Below are 20737 nucleotides of genomic sequence, written 5' to 3'. Positions count from 1 at the left end.
TCTTTTCAGCTTAGAGAGTCTCTTAACATTTCTTGTAAGGCCAGTTTAGTAGTGATGAATTCCTTTAGATTTTGCTTGTCTGCAAATTTTTTTCTCTTTCAAATCTTAATGATAACCGTGCCGATAGAATACCCTTGGTTAGAAATTTTTTTTCCTTTCAGCACTTTGAATGTATTTGCCATCCCCTTCTGGTCTGTAAAGTTTCTACTGAAAAATATGGTAATATTCTTTTTTTTTTTTTTTTTTTTTTTTGAGAGAGAGAGAGAGTGAACAAAAGCAGGGGAAGCAGCAGACAGAGGGAGAAGCAGGTTCCCTGCTGAGCAAGAATCCTGATGCGGGAGTAGATCCCAGGACCCTGGGATCATGACCAGAGTGGAAGTCAGACACTTGATTGACTGAGCCACCCAGGCTCCCAAATGCTAATATTCTTATGAGATTTCCCTTGTATGTACCTTCTCTTGCTCCTTTTAAGATTCTCTCTTTAACTTTTGACATTTTGATCATAATGTGTCTTGAGGGGATCTCTTTCAGTTTTTCTTATTTGGAACTCTCTGGGCTAAGTAGCCACTAATTTTTTTAAAAGGTTTTATTTATTTATCTGACAGAGATCACAAGTAGGCAGAGAGGCAGGCAGAGAGAGAGGAAGGGAAGCAGGCTCCCTGCTGAGCAGAGAACCTGACGTAGGGCTTGATCCCAGGACCCTGGGATCAGGACCTGAGCTGAAGGCAGAGGCTTTAACCCACTGAGCCACCCAGGTGCCCCAGTAGCCACTAATTTTTAATTTTATTTAATTTTGATTCATTCTACATTTAATTAAAATAACCACAGGTGGCTAACAGCTATTTTATTGGACAGACAGTTCTATGCTGTCATTGAAAACACATCCAGCCTTTATGAATTTATCAAAATCTATCTTCTTTCTTGCTTTAATTGAGCCTCCCTCCTCCTGCCATGCTCTGCCAGAGGTGAAGCAGTTAATGTCCCTTCTGTTTGCAGGGGGTTTGTCACTCTTGGGTATTTAGTTCATTTGGTTGCCTTGTAATCTCAGATCTCTGCTAGATTCAAGGAAAATCATGATCTCATGGATTATTTGGCTTTTTCTTCTTGTTGAGGGCTGAGAGAGTGACATTGACTTGTAAATTTCTACATCCTATGTGGAAGAGGAAATCTGCATTGATTTCTAAAAAGCAAAAACTAACTAATGATGGTTTCTTGTCTCTCCTACTGTATCTCATTTTTAAAGACTCAATTACATCATCCTCAATTTTAAAAAAGAAATTAGGTTCAGAATATAAGAATTGGCAATTAAGGCGCAAATATTTCTGTGACCTTATGCATAAGGTGACATTAGGTGACATTTAGTTTCAGCTTCCTCCTTTAAAAAAGAGGGAATTGAAGTACGTGATGACTAAGATTAGTTTTGAGCTCTAAAATCACCACTATTTGTCAGTGAATGATGCATTTTGCCATCTTTATTTTTATAATGGGAAGCTTTTTTTAAAGTTTAGGGAACATTAATAGTATCTGCTCAAAGAGATGACACATTACTCTTGAGGATAAAAGGGTATATTTGGTGCAGTCATTTCTTGTGTGGTAGACACTTGTCTCGATGAAACAAGCAGTGACAAAGTAATTGGCTCCAGGGCCATCCTTTGACAGTTCTCTATGGCTGTCCTGAGTCTGGTGCTCTTAGAGAATGCTGCAAAACATGGCAAAAAATAAATTCAGCACAAAGAAGACATTTGGCCAGCTCAAAAGAGTTTCATAACCCTTAAGCTCTGACATCTGATTAATATTTAATTGATTAAGAATTTCCAGTATATTGTCTGCACTTTAGAGAGAAGTCATTTCTTCATAGATAAAATAACACATGAAAACAATTGCTTGCAGATGGGAGAAATGTTATTACCCACTGCTGTCTTGTGTGTTAGTAAAATCTAATAAGAGGTACTAATTGTAAACATTGCAGAACACTTTAGAGACACTCTATGAATAGAATCTCATGTATTCTATAACATATTGTATAAATATAAACATGCATTAATACTTTATGCAAATGTAAATTCATGTATTATAAATAAAATAATCCACGAATTTTTATTTTATTTATTGTGCACATTCTGTATGTCATGTCCTTCATACCCACATTGAAAGATGATATATTATAGCATAAAAGACAAATAAAAAAACCACTACAAAAACATGATAAATGCTCTAAGAAAATTATGTGAAAGAGATTGCCCAGCCTTCCTTAGCGAACATTGGGAAGGCACCTCAGAAGATATAATCATTGACGGTGTAGTGAAAATGAATAAAGAATGGAAAGTGTTACAACGGAGTCAAAGGGAATCATATTTGCAAAGAGTGGACTTCCTTGTGAATTGCAAGGAGTTAACGTATCTAGCACATATCTTTCCAGAAAAGAATAAGAAAGGTAGCTAGAAAGATTGGGAGGAACATGACTACCTCACAAGAGTTTAGACTTTAATCCATAAGTGATGAGGAATGGTGACAGATACAAAGAAATGACATAATAAGATTTTATTGAGGAAAGCTCCTTCTCAGAGCTGTAAGTCATAGTATCCTGAAGTCTACATTGCAATTGGCAAATTATCAAGCATTTTTTTAAATTTTTTTATTAACATATAATGTATTATTAGCCCCAGGGGTACAGGTCTGTGAATCGACAGGTCTATGCACTTCACAGCACTCACCATAGCACATACGTTCCCCAATGTCCATAACACAACCACCCTCTCCCTCCCTCCTCCCCCCAGCAATCCTCAGTTTGTTTTGTGAGATTAAGAGTCTCTTATAGTTTGTCTCCCTCCCAATCCCATCTTGTTTCATTTTTTTCCTTCCCTACCCCCCAAACCCTACACTTTGTCTCTCAACTTCCTCATATCAGGGAGATCATATGATAATTGTCTTTCTCTGATTGACTTATTTCACTCAGCATAATACCCTCTAGTTCCACCCATGTCATCGCAAATGGCAAGATTTCATTTCTTTTGATGATTGCATAGTATTCCATCGTGTATATATACCACCTCTTCTTTATCCATTCATCTGTTGATGGACATTTAGGTTCTTTCCATAGTTAGGCTATTGTGGACATTGCTGCTATAAACATTTGGGTGCACGTGCCCCTTCAGATCACTACATTTGTATCTTTAGGGTAAATACCCAGTAGTGCAAATTGCTGGGTTGTAGGGTAGCTCTATTTTCAACTCTTTAAGGAACCTCAATGCTATTTTCCAGAGTGGCTGCACCAGCTTGCATTCCCACCAACGGTGTAGGAGGGTTCCCCTTTCTCCGCATCCTTGCCAGCATCTGTCATTTCCTGACTTGTTAATTTTAGCCATTCTGACTGGTGTGAGGTGATATCTCACTGTGGTTTTGATTTGTATTTCCCTGATGCCGAGTGATATGGAGCACTTTTTCATGTGTCTTTTGGCCATCTGGATGTCTTCTTTGCAAAAATGTCTGTTCATGTCCTCTGCCCATTTCTTGATTGGATTATTTGTTCTTTGGATGTTGAGTTTGATAAGTTCTTTATAGATTTTGGAGACTAGCCCTTTATCTGATATGTCGTTTGCAAATATCTTCTCCCATTCTGTCAGTTGTCTTTTGGTTCAAGCAGGTATTTTTGAGTAGTGGTTCAAAGTATGAACTTTAAAGCCAACAAGGTAATCTAGAAACCATTAGTGTAGCATAACTTTCTTTAAATCTCAGTTTTTAAATCTTTAATCTTAGCAAACTTTTCTGTAAAGACTTAGATGATAGAGTTTTAGCTTCTGGGGGCTGTACAGTCTGTTGGGATTATTCAACTCTAGTGTTGCAGCACAAAAGCCGCCATAGGCAGTACGTAAGTGACAAGCATGGCTGCATTCTAATAAAACTTTATTTAAAGATACTAAAATTTAGGGGCACCTGGGTGGCTCAGTGGGTTAAGCCTCTGTGTTCGGCCCAGGACATGATCTCAGGGTCCTGGGATCGAGCCCCACATCTGGCTCCCTGCTCAGTGGAGAGCCTGCTTCTCCTTTTCCCTCTGCTGCTCCCACCCAACTCATGCACTCTGTCTCTCAAATAAATAAAATCTTTTTTTAAAAAAGCAAAGAATAAAGACTAAAGATAAAGAACTTTTCCAGAATAAAAAGCCTAGGAGAATTTAACACCTAGACTTTAACTTAAATAACTAAGTGATATGTTTTAATAAGGAAGGTGAATCCAGAAGGAAGGCATAGGACACATACACACACAAAAATGACAGTGAGAATGCAATAGATGACAAAAATTGCATTACAAATTAGCAGGAGAATATGGAAAAAGAACCCATGAAACAGGCAAAAGAACCAAACAATTTTAAGAAAATGAAAGCTGAATAACCAATAAACCTAAGAAAAGATAATCAACCTCCTTTGTGAATAAGAAATTAAAACAGAGACAAAATTTCATATGTCTCAGAGTGGCAAAAACTAAAAAGGTTGATATGAGCAAGCTTTGAAAAAAGAATATGGAGAAAGACAACCTATCATACACTGCTGATGGAAATGTAAATTGACATAGGGTTAGAACACATTTTCACAATATCTCACAATGGAAGATGTGCATACCCTACTATCCAAGATCTGGATAGTCCAGAAACATGTCTCAAGACATTTATTGCAACATTACTTACAAAAAATGGATGACTGAAAACAATCTAACAAAATAACAGCTAAACTGTATAGTTTGTTTAATTCTAAAGTGAACACTGAAACAAATTTTCTAAAGATACTTGCGTCAAGATGGACAAATCTCAAAAGCAGTGATAGTTGATAAAAGTAAGCTGCAGAATGATTCATATAATATACCATTCATGTAATATATAAATGCAAAATAAGATTTCATATGGTAATGGGACACATAAATACAAAAGTAAAAAGCACATCAGAAGATAACCACCAAATTCAGACTACTAATTTACCTTAAGCCATCATGGGAGGCAAATGGGATCTGAGTGAATTATATGAGGGAGTTTCAAATATATTTTGTAACACTTAATTTCTTAAAAAATAAAAAGACCTGAGGACAAAAAAGGAATAAACAAACAAAAGTAATAAATGACACATTTTCTAACAACTCTGTTTCTCTCTCCAGTCCTGCCTGGTGCCTAAGACAAGAAATGGAAGAGTAAAGGGTAGCCGGCAGAGAAAGGAAAATTGAATTAGATCAAGATTTAACCTTGTCATCACTGAAAAACACTTGAGTAATAACAGCTCTGGTTTATAGCCCTTCACATAATTTCTAAAAAGAAAAATAATGAGGGAAGTCACTGGAGAGACAGTAAAATATTTTTAGAGAGTACATTTGAGTTCTATTGAAAATAGTAATTCTTGGATTGAATATGCCTCAGTAATGCCCAGGCTTAGACTTTAGAATTTGCTGCTGACCTGGGTTACTTATGTTGAAGCCAAGAGAACTGTAGGAAGCAAACAGGCATGTAGGCATTTCAAAAAAAATCTGTTTAAAGTGAAGTAGCTTGCAACAGCAAAAATAAATAAATAAATAAATCACAAAATAAAATAGCTATGCTGTAATCCTCATCTCTTGAATTTCAAAATTAGACTATGTCTTTGATGTGCAGATGCCATGCCTCAGGGAATGAAAGAATGGGTGGACCTCTCACTTCTCTTTTCAGTAGGACAGAACCCTGGTGAGACTGAGATACTGGATAGCAGGAGTAGAATAGCCCCTGCTCTGTGCCTGCCTTTTTTTGTTAGCTTTCATCTTGGTTCCCTTAGATACAGAGGCAGCAGGTGGATTTGGTAGACTCTGTGGGTTAGTAATTAGACAGGGTTGAAAGAAAGATCTTCAAAATTTGGGGTGGGGGGTGGGGAAGTTAATCAAAGAGAAATACAAGAGTCTTCCTGGATTGGTGGGTGGGTTGGTTGGGTGGTTGGTTTACATGACACAAGTGAGTTCACTCTGTAGATGTTACCTTTAAGCAAGAAGACCAAGGACAAATCAAAGATAAACTAGAAACATTTTAACCAGAGGATACAGCATGTAGTCTACCTGGACATGATCACAATATATACTGTAATCTGAAGGTTTCTTGATTTTTTTTTTTTTTTGCTAGATATTAGCTTGGTTTTTAAGAAAATTCCAGGAAAAAAATCAAAGCTTTAATATGTTGCTTTAGTCCTTCCTGGATCTCTTCAATCAAAAGCAAAAGCAAAAAATAGATTATGATCCTGGAGGGCAAAATGAAAAATATTTACCTACAGATTAAGACAAAGTAGGTCCTTGATATTTGTGGAATAAATTAAATCAGATTTTGGTGTCCTTGGGTATTGAAACTTGAAATTTTAAAAGTGTAAAATTTAAAGCAAAGATATTGATTTCATTTAGGCTGTAAATGATGTCTGAGAATACTCTAATGATAAGACTTTGAATCAAAATTATTTTTGTCTGTAATACAATAGTTGACTACAAACCAAAGTTTTAAATGATTTTCTCAAATCAAATGAATGTATATAAAACTGATCCAACAGCCCCTTCAGAAGGGTGAGGGAGCTCAGTCATTTTTACAAGAATTTTGCTGAAGAATGGGATACAGAGGAGATGCAGATGTGAATCGAGTTCCAGTTTTAAAAAATGATCCCAGGAGCCTGGGATCAAGTCCGGCTTCGGGCTCCCTGCTCAGTGGGGAGCCTGTTTCTCCCTCTCCCTCTCCCTCTGTCTCTCTGATGAACAAATAATAAAATCTTTTTTTTTAAAATGAGTGTTTAAAAAGTTTTGTAATGAGTTAACAGCTCAAGCAAAATAGAAATAAACTTTTTTTAAACTTCTGCAGGAAGAGTGGTTTGATAAACTCTAATTTATCTCAACACAGTGTGGCTTGCAGTTTTATAGTTAATAGAGAAAAATAAATGTTAAGTTTATACAAAGAAACAAATGATCACATAAACATTTATCCTTGGTCCAAGCCAAAATGTATTTTCTGTTACTGGTCTGTTATTAACATCAAGTTTTCTTGGCTTGGAAAAAAAGAAAAATGAACTAGGAATTTGGAGATATAGACTCTGCCACATACTTGTTAAGTTACCTTTGACAAATAATTTAAAGTCTCTGAGACATCATCATTATTTTTATCTTTTAATAGCAATATTCATATTTTCTCATCCCAGATCTCAGGGTTATTGCAAAAAGCATATGGAAAAAATTAATACGAAATTTCTTTGAAAGGTGCAACACCATATAAATGTACTTTGTTAATTACTTCTCTGGAGATCAGTCAACTCATGAGTGTGGGGTGTTTAGTGCTTATGGATAATAAAAGTGTGGAAAGTGCTCTGATAGATGTAATTTTTGGTACTTCCAAGTATTGATAATGGCCTTTCTCCCTTTTTCTCCACTTCCCCTTTGTCCATTTACTTCCATTCTGCAGAACCCCTACCTGTAACCAGTGTTTCAATATATGACTATAAACCTTCTCCTGAAACAGGAGTCCTGTTTGAAATTCATTATCCAGAAAAATACAATGTTTTCACAAGAGTAAACATAAGCTACTGGGAAGGGAAAGACTTCCGAACAATGCTATATAAAGGTAAGAAGCAAAAGGAAGGGTGATAAATATCACCTTTAAAATACCCTTTTTTATGTGATGTTTGACAAACGGTCTTCTGTCTTGCTCTAAAGAGGTCTTATGATTCGCTATCTGACCATGGAAGAGCCATTAAAAATAGTTATTAATTTATGAAAATCTTGCCATGAGGAATCTTAGAACATCTGGTTTGCTAGTCACGGGCAATGCATAAGCATAAGAAATACTCAAATTATTATCACTTGTATGTTAGTCTTGCCAAAGGCAGCATGTCTGATACAAGAAATAAATTCAAACATAAACTTAGAAACACCTCACCTAACGATTTCCTTCTGGGTGTGTTAGAAAGGCATTTCTAGAACAACGAAGCTAGAAAGGCACCTTCTACCAAGTTTTGCTTGGAGGTAATCCAAGATTATTCTCAAATGCAAATGATAATGCTTTTTTGTTCCTTTGGATATGTTTATCTGTATGGCCAGCTAAATGATTGCATTAATATACAAAAATTGGTTTCATTGGTACCCTGTGGGAAGATGAGAAAAAAAAGATCCTATGGGAATTTATCATTTCGAAAGAACCTGGTCACCTTCTCTGAGTAGACTGTAGGGGAGAAGGAAAGAGGAAAGGAGGGAGGGCATTCAGCTCCATTGGGAGTGAATTGGGAAGGAAAGAAACTTGGATATTCTCAGGATACAAAACTATAACATTTCTCTGTGAGGGCTTAGAAGATGGTTAGCAAAGTTCACTGGTTGTAACTGGAAATAGGTACTGGTGAGATGAAAAAGGGATACTGAGGCACACAGGTCATGGTATCCAGTTAAGTGTCATTTTGACTTTCTGCTTTCATAAACTCATCTCTTCCATGGATTTCATTTTTATGAGACATGGTTTAAAACAATGCAACGAATTTATATTTTTTGAAGCTTTAAAGCATCAAATAAATATAAACATAGACTCCACAAATTATGCATTTTTAAATTTTCAATGAAAAATTGCATTAATTTCAATGCAAATTAATAAATGGGCCTTATTTGCTTATGGATGACATGCAAATACAAATTCATGAATGATTGAAAAGCATCTGGAATTTTTGTGGAACTAAAAGCCAGGAGTTTTAAAATAAATCAATAAATATGCTCTCCTTTTTAAGTTCATTAATTTTTAAATTTATTTTCAGCTTTTAGTTCTATAAGTGGTACGTTTGGTTTCTTTTCCACATTTCCTTCTAATTTGGACTGGAATCTTAATTTTATTATTTTCTTTAATGTTTTTCAAATAAAATCCCAATCTTCCTTCCTTCCTTCCTTCCTTTTTCCTTCCTTTCTTCATTCCTTCCTTCCTTCCTTCCTTCCTTCTTAAATCAGGTGCTGCCAACTGGCAGATAAACCATTCTACTTCAAAAACAGTCCAGTTTTTACAAGTAAGCCTAGTGAAAACATGTCTTATGAAATCACTTTTTCCTAAGTCATAAGGTGGCAAAATATCTTTGATTTTTATCATAAAATAAATGGCTAGCATAAACCTAATCTCTGCAATTTCCACACGTTATCTTCTCCATTTAATACACAAAATGTTCCTATAATAAAGATTTAATTCCATTGTATCCAATTCCTGCAGAAAAAGCTTTTCAGGATTTTGGATATAAAGATCCAAATTTTCATCTTTAATCTTGATTAGGCCAATTTTGTATTACTGAGGGTGCCAGAAGTTGCAGGAAATAATACCTTACAGTTATTTAATCATAATTGTTTAGGACTTTCTAGAAGTATGTGGCATTTAGGAGATCAAAATGTTAATATAATTGTTTTTATTCTCAGATTTCTTTAAGGGAAAAACAGTATTTAATCACTGGCTGCCAGGAATATGTTATAGTAACATCACTTTTCAACTGGTATCTGAGGCAACTTTTAATAAAAGTACTCTTGTGGAGTACAGTGGTGTCAGTCATGAGCCCAAACAGCATAGAACTGGTAAGTTTTCTGAAGAATCAAATTTAGTTTAGAAACAATTAAACTATATGCTTATTGCATGTATACTTTCTATCATTGTGAAAAAAATTCTGTGCTAGAGCTAAGAAATAAAATAAATATATATTTGTAATAGTCTAAAACAAATTCTCTATCAATGGGAAAGGAACGGAGTAAAATTTTCAGAAGAAAAATCTAAAATATGTCAATGTAGGGGCACCTGGGTGGCTCAGTGGGTTAAAGCCTCTGCCTTTGGCTCAGGTTATGATCCCAGAATCCAGGGATCGAGCCCCACATCAGGCTCTCTGCTCAGCAGGGAGCCTGCTTCCTCCTCTCTCTTTTCCTGCTTCTGTGCCTACTTGTGATCTTCGTCTGTCAAATAAATAAATAAAATCTTTTAAAAAATAAAATAAAATACATCAATGTTATCATAGATTTATAATCTTTGAATGGAAAAAAAACTACGTGATACTACCAAAAGTTATAATTAACTTAACTTGACCAAGTAGACATTGGTTATTCTATAACCTGGCAAAATTCTCATATGACAATAAAAATGACAGGAGATGTTCTAGGACAGAATATCAGATTATTAAAAGAAAATATTGGAATTTAGATGTGTCTAAACTTGCAGTGTTTAATCTTAGTAGCATCACTAATAGGTAGCACTGTTACAGGATGGATGGATGGATGGGTAGATAAATGGAAGAATGGATAGAAATAATTATATACCTACTAAGTGCCTGTCACCAATACCAATGTAATTGACACTGCCCATGCCTAATGTACCCAAATTACTCTTTAGGAATGTTGGAGATGCCTTTCATATGAACATTGGGAATGGATTGTAATAGATCACCCCTGAGACCCTGCCAGTCTGAATTCTAAGATGTCATGATTTTCATTAAGTAAGACAAGACAAAGAAACTATTTCAGCTAAATAAGTTAGTCACATAATGGCAACATCTAAGACTCTATTTGTATTTTTCATCATTCAATTCAAGTAAGGAAACATTATCAATTGAGTGACTTCTACCAGGAAGTTGTTCTAAGTATGAGAGAGATGAAGACAGAGTCTGGTGGAATAGGTTCCCTGTCCTCAAAAATGGTAGGGGCATAACACAAATGGCAATCACACATTGCAGAACTGATTGTGTCCTAAGAGATACAAAGTTATGTAACTGCACAAAGGAGGGAAAGATTAATTTTTTTTCGAAGTTCATGGAAGATGTGATATTTCAGCTGCTATTTAAAGGATAGATAGAAACAGTTGCAGGTAGAGACCAGACAGTGTGCCTTCATAATTTTCTACCCATAGAAAGATATGCTTCCCTAATCCATACATTGATTTTGTGCTCAAATGTTTCATTCTGGAGAGGTGAGGAGTGAAACCGTATTTCCAACATCCGTGTTAATGTTTCTAAAGGCACATATGCGTCTCTGCCTACTTGTGATCTCTCTCTCTCATCCTCTGTCAAATAAATAAATAAATCTTAAAAAAAAAAAAGAAAGAAAGAAAGAAAAAAGAAAACTTGGGGCGCCTGTGTGGCTCAGTGGGTTAAGTCTCTGCATTCGGCTCAGGTCATGATCCCAGGGTCCTGGAATCAAGCCCCGCATCAGGCTCTCTGCTCAGCAGGGAGCCTGCTTCCTCTCTCTCTCTCTGCTGGTCTCTGCCTACTTGTGTTCTCTCTCTCTCTCTCTCTCTCTCTCTGTCAAATAGATAAATAAATCTTAAAAAATAAAAAAAAAATAAAGGCACATATGTAACTCTCTTAAGTGCAATTGTCAAAACAGGCAGTATTTTTATCTTGATAGCTAGAGTACACTGTAGTTGCTTTGTTGTAAAAAAGATCCAGTGGCAGAGACTCCGGTTTTTTAAAAAGGAGATTTTGATAAGCTAAAGAATATTTGTGAAACTCTACTTTGGACATGGTTAGATTACCACTTGGACAAGCATCATATCACTAGTTAATGTATTTGAAGTATGAGTGGTAATATACCCATGTGTACACAGCGCATACAAAATCTTAGACAAATGTGGAACTTGACACCACAATAGTTCTTGATGTAGATTATCTTTATATAGTAGAAGTAAAACTAACCTCTATTTTGTACATCTGCTTGTGTATTTGACTCACTAATAGATGAAGTATTCACTACAATAGAATTAAAAATTACTGGAAAATAAAAATTCTCTCTCTTACAGCCCCTTATCCACCTCGAAATATCTCGGTTCGTATTGTAAACTTGAACAAAAACAATTGGGAAGAACAGAGTGGCAGTTTCCCAGAGGAATCGTTCATTAGATCACAAGGGATGGTGGGAAAAGACAAACTCTTCCATTTCACGGACGAAGCCTCTGAAAGTCCCTCTGGCAACATTTCTTCCGGTTGGCCCGATTTCAACAGCAGCGACGACGAGACTACATCCCAGCCCTATTGGTGGGGCAGCGCCCCCGCCACCCCCGAGAGTGAAGATGACTTTGTCAGTGTCCTTCCCATGGAATATGAAAATAACAGTATGCTCAGTGAGACTGAGAAATCGACAGCAGGCTCGCTCTCATTTTTTCCTGTACAAATGATCCTGAATTGGTTACCACCCAAACCACCCACTGCCTTCGATGGGTTCCATATCCACATAGAAAGAGAAGGTAAAGTGATAGGAAATCAACGAAAATAAGAACTGATGCACAAAGGAAAGTTTGTTAAAACTATTGTTATTGTTAAATATGTTGACATATGTTAAAACTAAAATATTTAAGAAGAAAGACTGATGGGAGACAGTTACTCTTTAGAGAAAAAATGGTCAAGAAAGGGAAGAATTTGAGTAGCAATGCTCCCTAACACTAGAAAACACAATTAAATAGGTAGGATCAGAATCCAAGGTTTAGGTAGTTTCTAAGTTTCGCGTATTCACAACTCGCTTACCTTTCACTGCCCAACATGTCACGTACCCTAGGCCACTGAGGAAAACCTTCTGTTTGGAAAGAGTGTGAATTGAAGTTCTAACCATGCCAAATTACAAAATATGCTGGAGAAATTTTCTACTTCCTAGTATACTGTTTGTGAAACATGTAGCAAAACAATCTTTCTGACAAGAAGGCTGCCTTCCCAAGGGGGCCATCTCCAGGTCTGGCTCATCTAGCAACTCTCGTTTGCCTCAGGGTGGGCCCCTGGGAGACCAGCACCACTCTACATTTTCCTGAAGAGATGCTGGTCATAAAATAAAAAATGCACAGCAACTAGTATTTTCACCATAGCTGCCGTATCCTGGACCATGGTCATTGACCTAACATCCCAGAGCTCTTCTTCGTATTTTAGTCCACTAACTCATGAAAAACAGGGCCCTGGCCTGCAGTCAGCGTGGGTCATGAATCACATCTAAATGGTCATTTGGCAGGTTATTATAGTTATTTGTTATTTGTTTTGTTTTTTCAATAACATACTTCATTTTATACTTTCTAGTCTAGTAATTTGAGTGGCAAATGTCAAGTTGTCAAAATTTGAAGTTCATATGATAGTGTTATTTTCAGGGCAGGACACTAGTATCAGGTAACATCATAGAGTGCCTCTTGTTTGCCCTTATTTTATTTTATAGAATAAGACACCAAGGGGCGCCTGAGTGGCTCAGTGGGTTAAAGCCTCTGCCTTCGGCTCAAGCCATGATCCCAGGATCCCGGGATCAAGCGGCATTGGGCTCTCTGCTCAGCAGGGAGTCTGCTTCCTCCTCTCTCTCTGTCTGCCTCTCTGCCTACTTGTGATCTCTGTCTGTCAAATAAATAAATAAAATCTTTTTTAAAAAAAAGTATTTAAAAATAAGACAGCAAAATTTGTGGATTCCTCTACCCTGGATTATAGAACAATCTACCATACCCAAATAATATGTAAAATTGAAATCTTTTGCTATTTCCAATTATTTGAGTCAAAAGTCTTCACATTTACCTGGCATTACTTGTATAAAAGATATCTGTCTTCATCTGCCCTTAATCTGTCTTTTATTTTTTTCTGTTCCACAGTATATTCTGTGGAAAATAGGGTCTTGTAACTCACAATTTTTACGAATTTTTTTGTATTGACTTGTCTACATTCAAGACCCCTCCAGGTTTCAATTCATATGTATTCTCTTTTTTTATATATGATGCAGAAAACTTTACTGAATATTTGACAGTGGATGAAGAAGCACACGAATTTGTCGCAGAACTGAAGGAGCCTGGGAAATATAAGTTATCTGTGACGACCTTTAGCTCCTCAGGATCTTGTGAAACTCGAAAAAGCCAGTCAGCAAAATCACTCAGTTTTTATATCAGTAAGTACCAAAAGAGATTATTTTGCACTTATGGGGGAGCTAGGACAAGAGAGCTGGGGAGATTAATGATGTTCAGGCATCAATTATTCATCAAACCTCAGAGACCCTGAGAAATCATCAAGGTCAGAAGAGGCCCGGATCCAAGAGATTTTTTTTTTTAATTTATTTTAATTTTTTATTTTTTCAGCATAACAGTATTCATTATTTTTTTTCAGCATAACAGTATTCATTATTTTTGCACCACACCCAGTGCTCCATGCAATCCGTGCCCTGTACAATACCCACCACCTGGTGCCCCCAACCTCCCACCCCCGACCCCTTCAAAATTCTCAGATCGTTTTTCAGAGTCCATAGTCTCTCATGGTTCACCTCCCCTTCCAATTTCCCTCAACTCCCTTCTCCTCTCCATCTCCCCTTGTCCTCCATGCTATTTGTTATGCTCCACAAATAAGTGAAACCATATGATAATTGACTCTCTCTGCTTGACTTATTTCACTCAGCATAATCTCTTCCAGTCCCATCCATGTTGCTACAAAACTTGGGTATTCATCCTTTCTTTTTTCTTTTTTTTTTTTTTTAAAGCTTTATAAACATATATTTTTATCCCCAGGGGTACAGGTCTGCGAATCACCAGGTTTACACACTTCACAGCATACTACTACTACTACTACTACTACACTACTCACCATAGTACATACCCTCCCCAATATCCATAACCCCACCCCCCTCTCCCAACCCCCTCCCCCCATCAACCCTCAGTTTGTTTTGTGAGATTAAGAGTCACTTATGGTTTGTGTCCCTCCCAATCCCATCTTGTTTCATTTACTCTTCTCCTAACCCCTCAACCCCCCACGTTGCATCTCCTCTCCCTCATATCAGGGAGATCATATGATAGTTGTCTTTCTCCGACTGACTTATTTCGCTAAGCATGATACCCTCTAGTTCCATCCACGCCGTCGCAAATGGCAAGATTTCATTTCCTTTGATGGCTGCATAGTATTCCATTGTGTATATATACCACATCTTCTTTATCCATTCGTCTGTAGATGGACATCTAGGTTCTTTCCATAGTTTGGCTATTGTAGACATTGCTGCTATAAACATTCGGGTGCACGTGGCCCTTCGGATCACTGCGTTTGTATCTTTAGGGTAAATACCCAGCAGTGCAATTGCAGGGTCATAGGGTAGTTCTATTTTCAACATTTTGAGGAACCTCCATGCTGTTTTCCAGAGTGGTTGCACCAGCTTGCATTCCCACCAACAGTGTAGGAGGGTTCCCCTTTCTCCGCATCCTCGCCAGCATCTGTCATTTCCTGACTTGTTAATTTTAGCCATTCTGACTGGTGTGAGGTGATATCTCATGGTGGTTTTGATTTGTATTTCCCTGATGCCGAGTGATATGGAGCACTTTTTCATGTGTCTGTTGGCCATCTGGATGTCTTCTTTGCAGAAATGTCTGTTCATGTCCTCTGCCCATTTGTTGATTGGATTATTTGTTCTTTGGGTGTAGAGTTTGCTAAGTTCTTTATAGATTTTGGACACTAGCCCTTTATCTGATATGTCATTTGCAAATATCTTCTCCCATTCTGTCAGTTGTCTTTTGGTTTTGTTCACTGTTTCCTTTGCTGTGCAAAAGCTTTTGATCTTGATAAAATCCCAAAAGTTCATTTTTGCCCTTGCTTCCCTTGCCTTTGGTGATGTTCCTAGGAAGATGTTGCTGCGGCTGAGGTCGAAGAGGTTGCTGCCTGTGTTCTCCTCGAGGATTTTGATGGATTCCTTTCTCACATTGAAATCCTTCATCCATTTTGAGTCTATTTTCGTGTGTGGTGTAAGGAAATGATCCAATTTCATTTTTCTGCATGTGGCTGTCCAATTTTCCCAACACCATTTATTGAAGAGGCTGTCTTTGTTCCAGTGGACATTCTTTCCTGATTTGTCAAAGATGAGTTGACCATAGAGTTGAGGGTCCATTTCTGGGCTCTCTATTCTGTTCCATTGATCTATGTGTCTGTTTTTGTGCCAGTACCATGCTGTCTTGATGATGACAGCTTTGTAATAGAGCTTGAAGTCCGGAATTGTGATGCCACCAACTTTGGCTTTCTTTTTCAATATTCCTTTGGCTATTCGAGGTCTTTTCTGGTTCCATATAAATTTTAGGATTATTTGTTCCATTTCTTTGAAAAAAATGGATGGTACTTTGATAGGAATTGCATTAAATGTGTAGATTGCTTTAGGTAGCATAGACATTTTCACAATATTTATTCTTCCAATCCAGGAGCATGGAACATTTTTCCATTTCTTTGTGTCTTCCTCAATTTCTTTCATGAGTACTTTATAGTTTTCTGAGTATAGATTCTTAGTCTCTTTGGTTAGGTTTATTCCTAGGTATCTTATAGTTTTGGGTGCAATTGTAAATGGGATGGACTCCTTAATTTCTCTTTCTTCTGTCTTGTTGTTGGTGTAGAGAAATGCAACTGATTTCTGTGCATTGATTTTATATCCTGACACTTGACTGAATTCCTGTACAAGTTCTAGCAGTTTTGGAGTGGAGTCTTTTGGGTTTTCCACATATAGTATCATATCATCTGCAAAGAGTGATAGTTTGACTTCTTCTTTGCCGATTTGGATGCCTTTAATTTCCTTTTGTTGTCTGATTGCTGAGGCTAGGACTTCTAGTACTATGTTGAATAGCAGTGGTGATAACGGACATCCCTGCCGTGTTCCTGACCTTAGCGGAAAAGCTTTCAGTTTTTCTCCATTGAGAATGATATTTGCGGTGGGTTTTTCATAGATGGCTTTGATAATATTGAGGTATGTGCCGTCTATCCCTACACTTTGAAGAGTTTTGATCAGGAAGGGATGCTGTACTTTGTCAAATGCTTTTTCAGCATCTATGGAGAGTATCATATGGTTCTTGTTCTTTCTTTTATTAATGTGTTGTATCCCATTGATTGATTTGCGGATGTTGAACCAACCTTGCAGCCCTGGAATAAATCCCACTTGGTCGTGGTGAATAATCCTTTTAATGTACTGTTGAATCCTATTGGCTAGTATTTTGGCGAGAATTTTTGCATCTGTGTTCATCAAGGATATTGGTCTGTAGTTCTCTTTTTTGTTGGGATCCTTGTCTGGTTTTGGGATCAAGGTGATGCTGGCCTCATAAAATGAGTTTGGAAGTTTTCCTTCTGTTTCTATTTTTTGGAACAGTTTCAGGAGAATAGGAATTAGTTCTTCTTTAAATGTTTGGTAGAATTCCCCCAGGAAGCCGTCTGGCCCTGGGCTTTTGTTTGTTTGGAGATTTTTGATGACTGTTTCAATCTCCTTACTGGTTGTGGGTCTGTTCAGGCTTTCTATTTCTTCCTGGTTCAGTTGTGGTAGTTTATATGTCTCTAGGAATGCATCCATTTCTTCCAGATTGTCAAATTTGTTGGCGTAGAGTTGCTCATAGTATGTTCTTATAATTGTCTGTATTTCTTTGGTGTTCGTTGTGATCTCTCCTCTTTCATTCATGATTTTATTTATTTGGGTCCTCTCTCTTTTCTTTTTGATAAGTCTGGCCAGGGGTTTATCAATCTTATTAATTCTTTCAAAGAACCAGCTCCTAGTTTCGTTGATTTGTTCTATTGTTTTTTTGGTTTCTATTTCATTGATTTCTGCTCTGATCTTTATGATATCTCTTCTCCTGCTGGGTTTAGGGTTTCTTTCTTGTTCTTTCTCCAGCTCCCTTAGGTGTAGGGTTAGGTTGTGTACCTGAGCCCTTTCTTGCTTCTTGAGAAAGGCTTGTACCGCTATATATTTTCCTCTCAGGACTGCCTTTGTTGTGTCCCACAGATTCTGAACCGTTGTGTTTTCATTATCATTTGTTTCCATGAATTTTTTCAATTCTTCTTTAATTTCCTGGTTGACCCATTCATTCTTTAGAAGGATGCTGTTTAGTCTCCATGTATTTGGGTTCTTTCCAAATTTCCTCTTGTTATTGAGTTCTAGCTTTAGAGCATTGTGGTCTGAAAATATGCAGGGAATGATCCCAATCTTTTGATATCGGTTGAGACTTGATTTAGGACCAAGAATGTGATCTATTCTGGAAACTGTTCCATGTGCACTAGAGAAGAATGTGTATTCTGTTGCTTTGGGATGAAATGTTCTGAATATATCTGTGATGTCCATCTGGTCCAGTGTGTCATTTAAGGCCTTGATTTCCTTGTTGATCTTTTGCTTGGATGATCTGTCCATTTCAGTGAGGGGAGTGTTAAAATCCCCTACTATGATTGTATGATTGTCGATGTGTTTCTTTGATTTTGTTATTAATTGGTTTATATAGTTGGCTGCTCCCACGTTAGGGGCATAGATATTTAAAATTGTTAGATCTTCTTGTTGGACAGTTCCTTTGAGTATGATATAGTGTCCTTCCTCATCTCTTATTATAGTCTTTGGCTTAAAATCTAATTGACCTGCTATAAGGATTGCCACTCCTGCTTTCTTCTGATGTCCATTAGCATGGTAAATTCTTTTCCACCCCCTCACTTTAAACCTGGAGGTGTCTTCGGGTTTAAGATGAGTTTCTTGTAGGCAACATATAGATGGGTTTTGTTTTTTTATCCATTCTGATACCCTGTGTCTTTTGATTGGGGCATTTAGCCCATTAACATTCAGGGTAAGTATTGAGAGATATGAATTTAGTGCCATTGTATTGCCTGTAAGGTGACTGTTATTGTATATTGTCTCTGTTTCTTTCTGATCTACTACTTTGAGGGTCTCTCTTTGCTTAGAGGACCCCTTTCAATATTTCCTGTAGAGCTGGTTTGGTGTTTGCAAATTCTTTCAGTTTTTGTTTGTCCTGGAAGCTTTTAATCTCTCCTTCTATTTTCAATGATAGCCTAGCTGGATATAGTATTCTTGGCTGCATGTTTTTCTCATTTAGTACTCTGAATATATCATGCCAGCTCTTTCTGGCCTGCCAGGTCTCTGTGGATAAGTCTGCTGCCAATCTAATATTTTTACCATTGTACGTTACAGACTTCTTTTCCCGGGCTGCTTTCAGGATCTTTTCTTTGTCACTAAGACTTGTAAATTTTACTATTAGGTGACGGGGTGTGGACCTATTCTTATTGATTTTGAGGGGGGTTCTCTGATCCTCCTGAATTTTGATGCTTGTTCCCTTTGCCATATTGGGGAAATTCTCTCCAATAATTCTCTCCAATATACCTTCTGCTCCCCTCTCTGTTTCCTCTTCTTCTGGAATCCCAATTATTCTAATGTTGTTTCGTCTTATGGTGTCACTTATCTCTCGAATTCTCCCCTCGTGGTCCAGTAGCTGTTTGTCCCTCTTTTGCTCAGCTTCTTTATTCTCTGTCATTTGGTCTTCTATATCGCTAATTCTTTCTTCTGCCTCATTTATCCTAGCAGTGAGAGCCTCCATTTTTGATTGCACCTCATTAATAGCTTTTTTGATTTCAACTTGGTTAGATTTTAGTTCTTTTATTTCTCCAGAAAGGGCTTTTATATCTCCCGAGAGGGTTGCTTTAATATCTTCCATGCCTTTTTCAAGCCCGGCTAGAACCTTGAGAATCATCATTCTGAACTCTATATCTGACATATTACCAATGTCTGTATTGATTAGGTCCCTAGCCTTTGGTATTGCCTCTTGTTCTTTTTTTTGTTGTGAATTTTTCCGCCTTGTCATTTTGTCCAGATAAGAGTTTATGAAGGAGCAAGTAAAATACTAAAAGGGTGGCAACAACCCCAGGAAAATATGCTTTAGCCAAATCAGAAGAGATCCCGAATTGTGAGGGGGGAGAAAGGGGATAAAAAAGGGTTCAAAAAGAAAAAAAAAAAAAGAAACTATTTAAAAAAAGAAAGCCGATAAAGAAAAAATATAAAAAGAGGAAAAATATATATATATATATTAGATAAACTATTTAAAAAACGTTAAAAAAGGAAACGGTAAAAGTTAAAAAAATTTAGCAGAAGAAGAGAAAAAGAAAAAAAATTGAAAAAGAAAAAAAAAATTAAATTAACTGCAAGGCTAAAAAATCATGGGGAGAAAGCCATGAGTTCCATGCTTTGCTTTCTTCTCCTCTGGAATTCCGCTGCTCTCCTTGGTATTGAAACTGTACTCCTGGGTAGGTGAACTTGGTCCTGGCTGGGTTTCCCGTTGATCTTCTGGGGGAGGGGCCTGTTGTAGTGATTCTCAAGCGTCTTTGCCCCAGGCAGAGTTGCACCGCCCTTACCCGGGGCCGCGCTGAGTCATCCGCTTGGGTTTGCTTTCGGGAGCTTTTGTTCCCTGAGCGCTTTCCGTAGAGTCCGGAGGACAGGAATGAAGATGGCGGCCTCCCGGTCTCCTGCCCAGAGGAGCCGAGAGCCCGGGGCCCCACTCCTCAATGCGCCCTCAGAGAACAGCGCCCAATGACTCCCGTCACCCTGGCCTCGGCCGTGCTCCGAGCTGACCGAGCCTGCGACCGGTTCAAGGCAATCCCGAGCTGAGAGTCACTCCTCGGCTCTGTCTCTGCAGCCGGCTTCCCTGTTCTAATACCGGTAAGCTCTGCGACACTCAGACACCCCCGATCCTTCTGCGACCCTGCGGGACCTGAGGCCGTGCTGACCCCGCCTGGGCTTCACCCCAGTTAAGCCTCTGGAGTGATGTCCCTCAGCGGAACAGACTTTTAAAAGTCCTGATTTTGCTCCGTTGCTCCGCCGCTCGCCGGGAGCCGACCCCTCCCCCCGCAGTCTATCTTCCCATCGCTTTGGATTCACTTTTCCGCCAGTCCTACCTTTCAGAAAGTGGTTGATTTTCTGTTTCTAGAGTTGCTGTTCTTCTTCTCTTTGATCTCCCGTTGGATTTGTAGGTGTTTGCAATCTTTAGATAAGCTATTTA

At 37.8% G+C, this 20737-nt stretch overlaps 1 protein-coding gene across 2 annotated transcripts in view; it reads left to right on the top strand.

Moving 5' to 3' along the window:
• PTPRO (protein tyrosine phosphatase receptor type O) overlaps nucleotides 1–20737 on the top strand; it is a 245685-nt gene that overhangs the window by 133494 nt on the left and 91454 nt on the right. For both annotated transcript variants that reach the window (XM_047742814.1, XM_047742813.1), the window contains exons 3-6: nucleotides 7436–7594; nucleotides 9409–9561; nucleotides 11765–12208; nucleotides 13702–13863. In XM_047742814.1, the coding sequence (XP_047598770.1) occupies nucleotides 7436–7594; nucleotides 9409–9561; nucleotides 11765–12208; nucleotides 13702–13863 (918 nt within the window). The remainder of the gene's footprint in view (nucleotides 1–7435; nucleotides 7595–9408; nucleotides 9562–11764; nucleotides 12209–13701; nucleotides 13864–20737) is intronic.

The sequence above is a fragment of the Lutra lutra genome, chromosome 8 (assembly GCF_902655055.1).
Source record: "Lutra lutra chromosome 8, mLutLut1.2, whole genome shotgun sequence".
Classification (NCBI taxonomy): Eukaryota; Metazoa; Chordata; class Mammalia; order Carnivora; family Mustelidae; genus Lutra; species Lutra lutra.
This window is presented reverse-complemented; position numbering and strand designations above follow the sequence as displayed.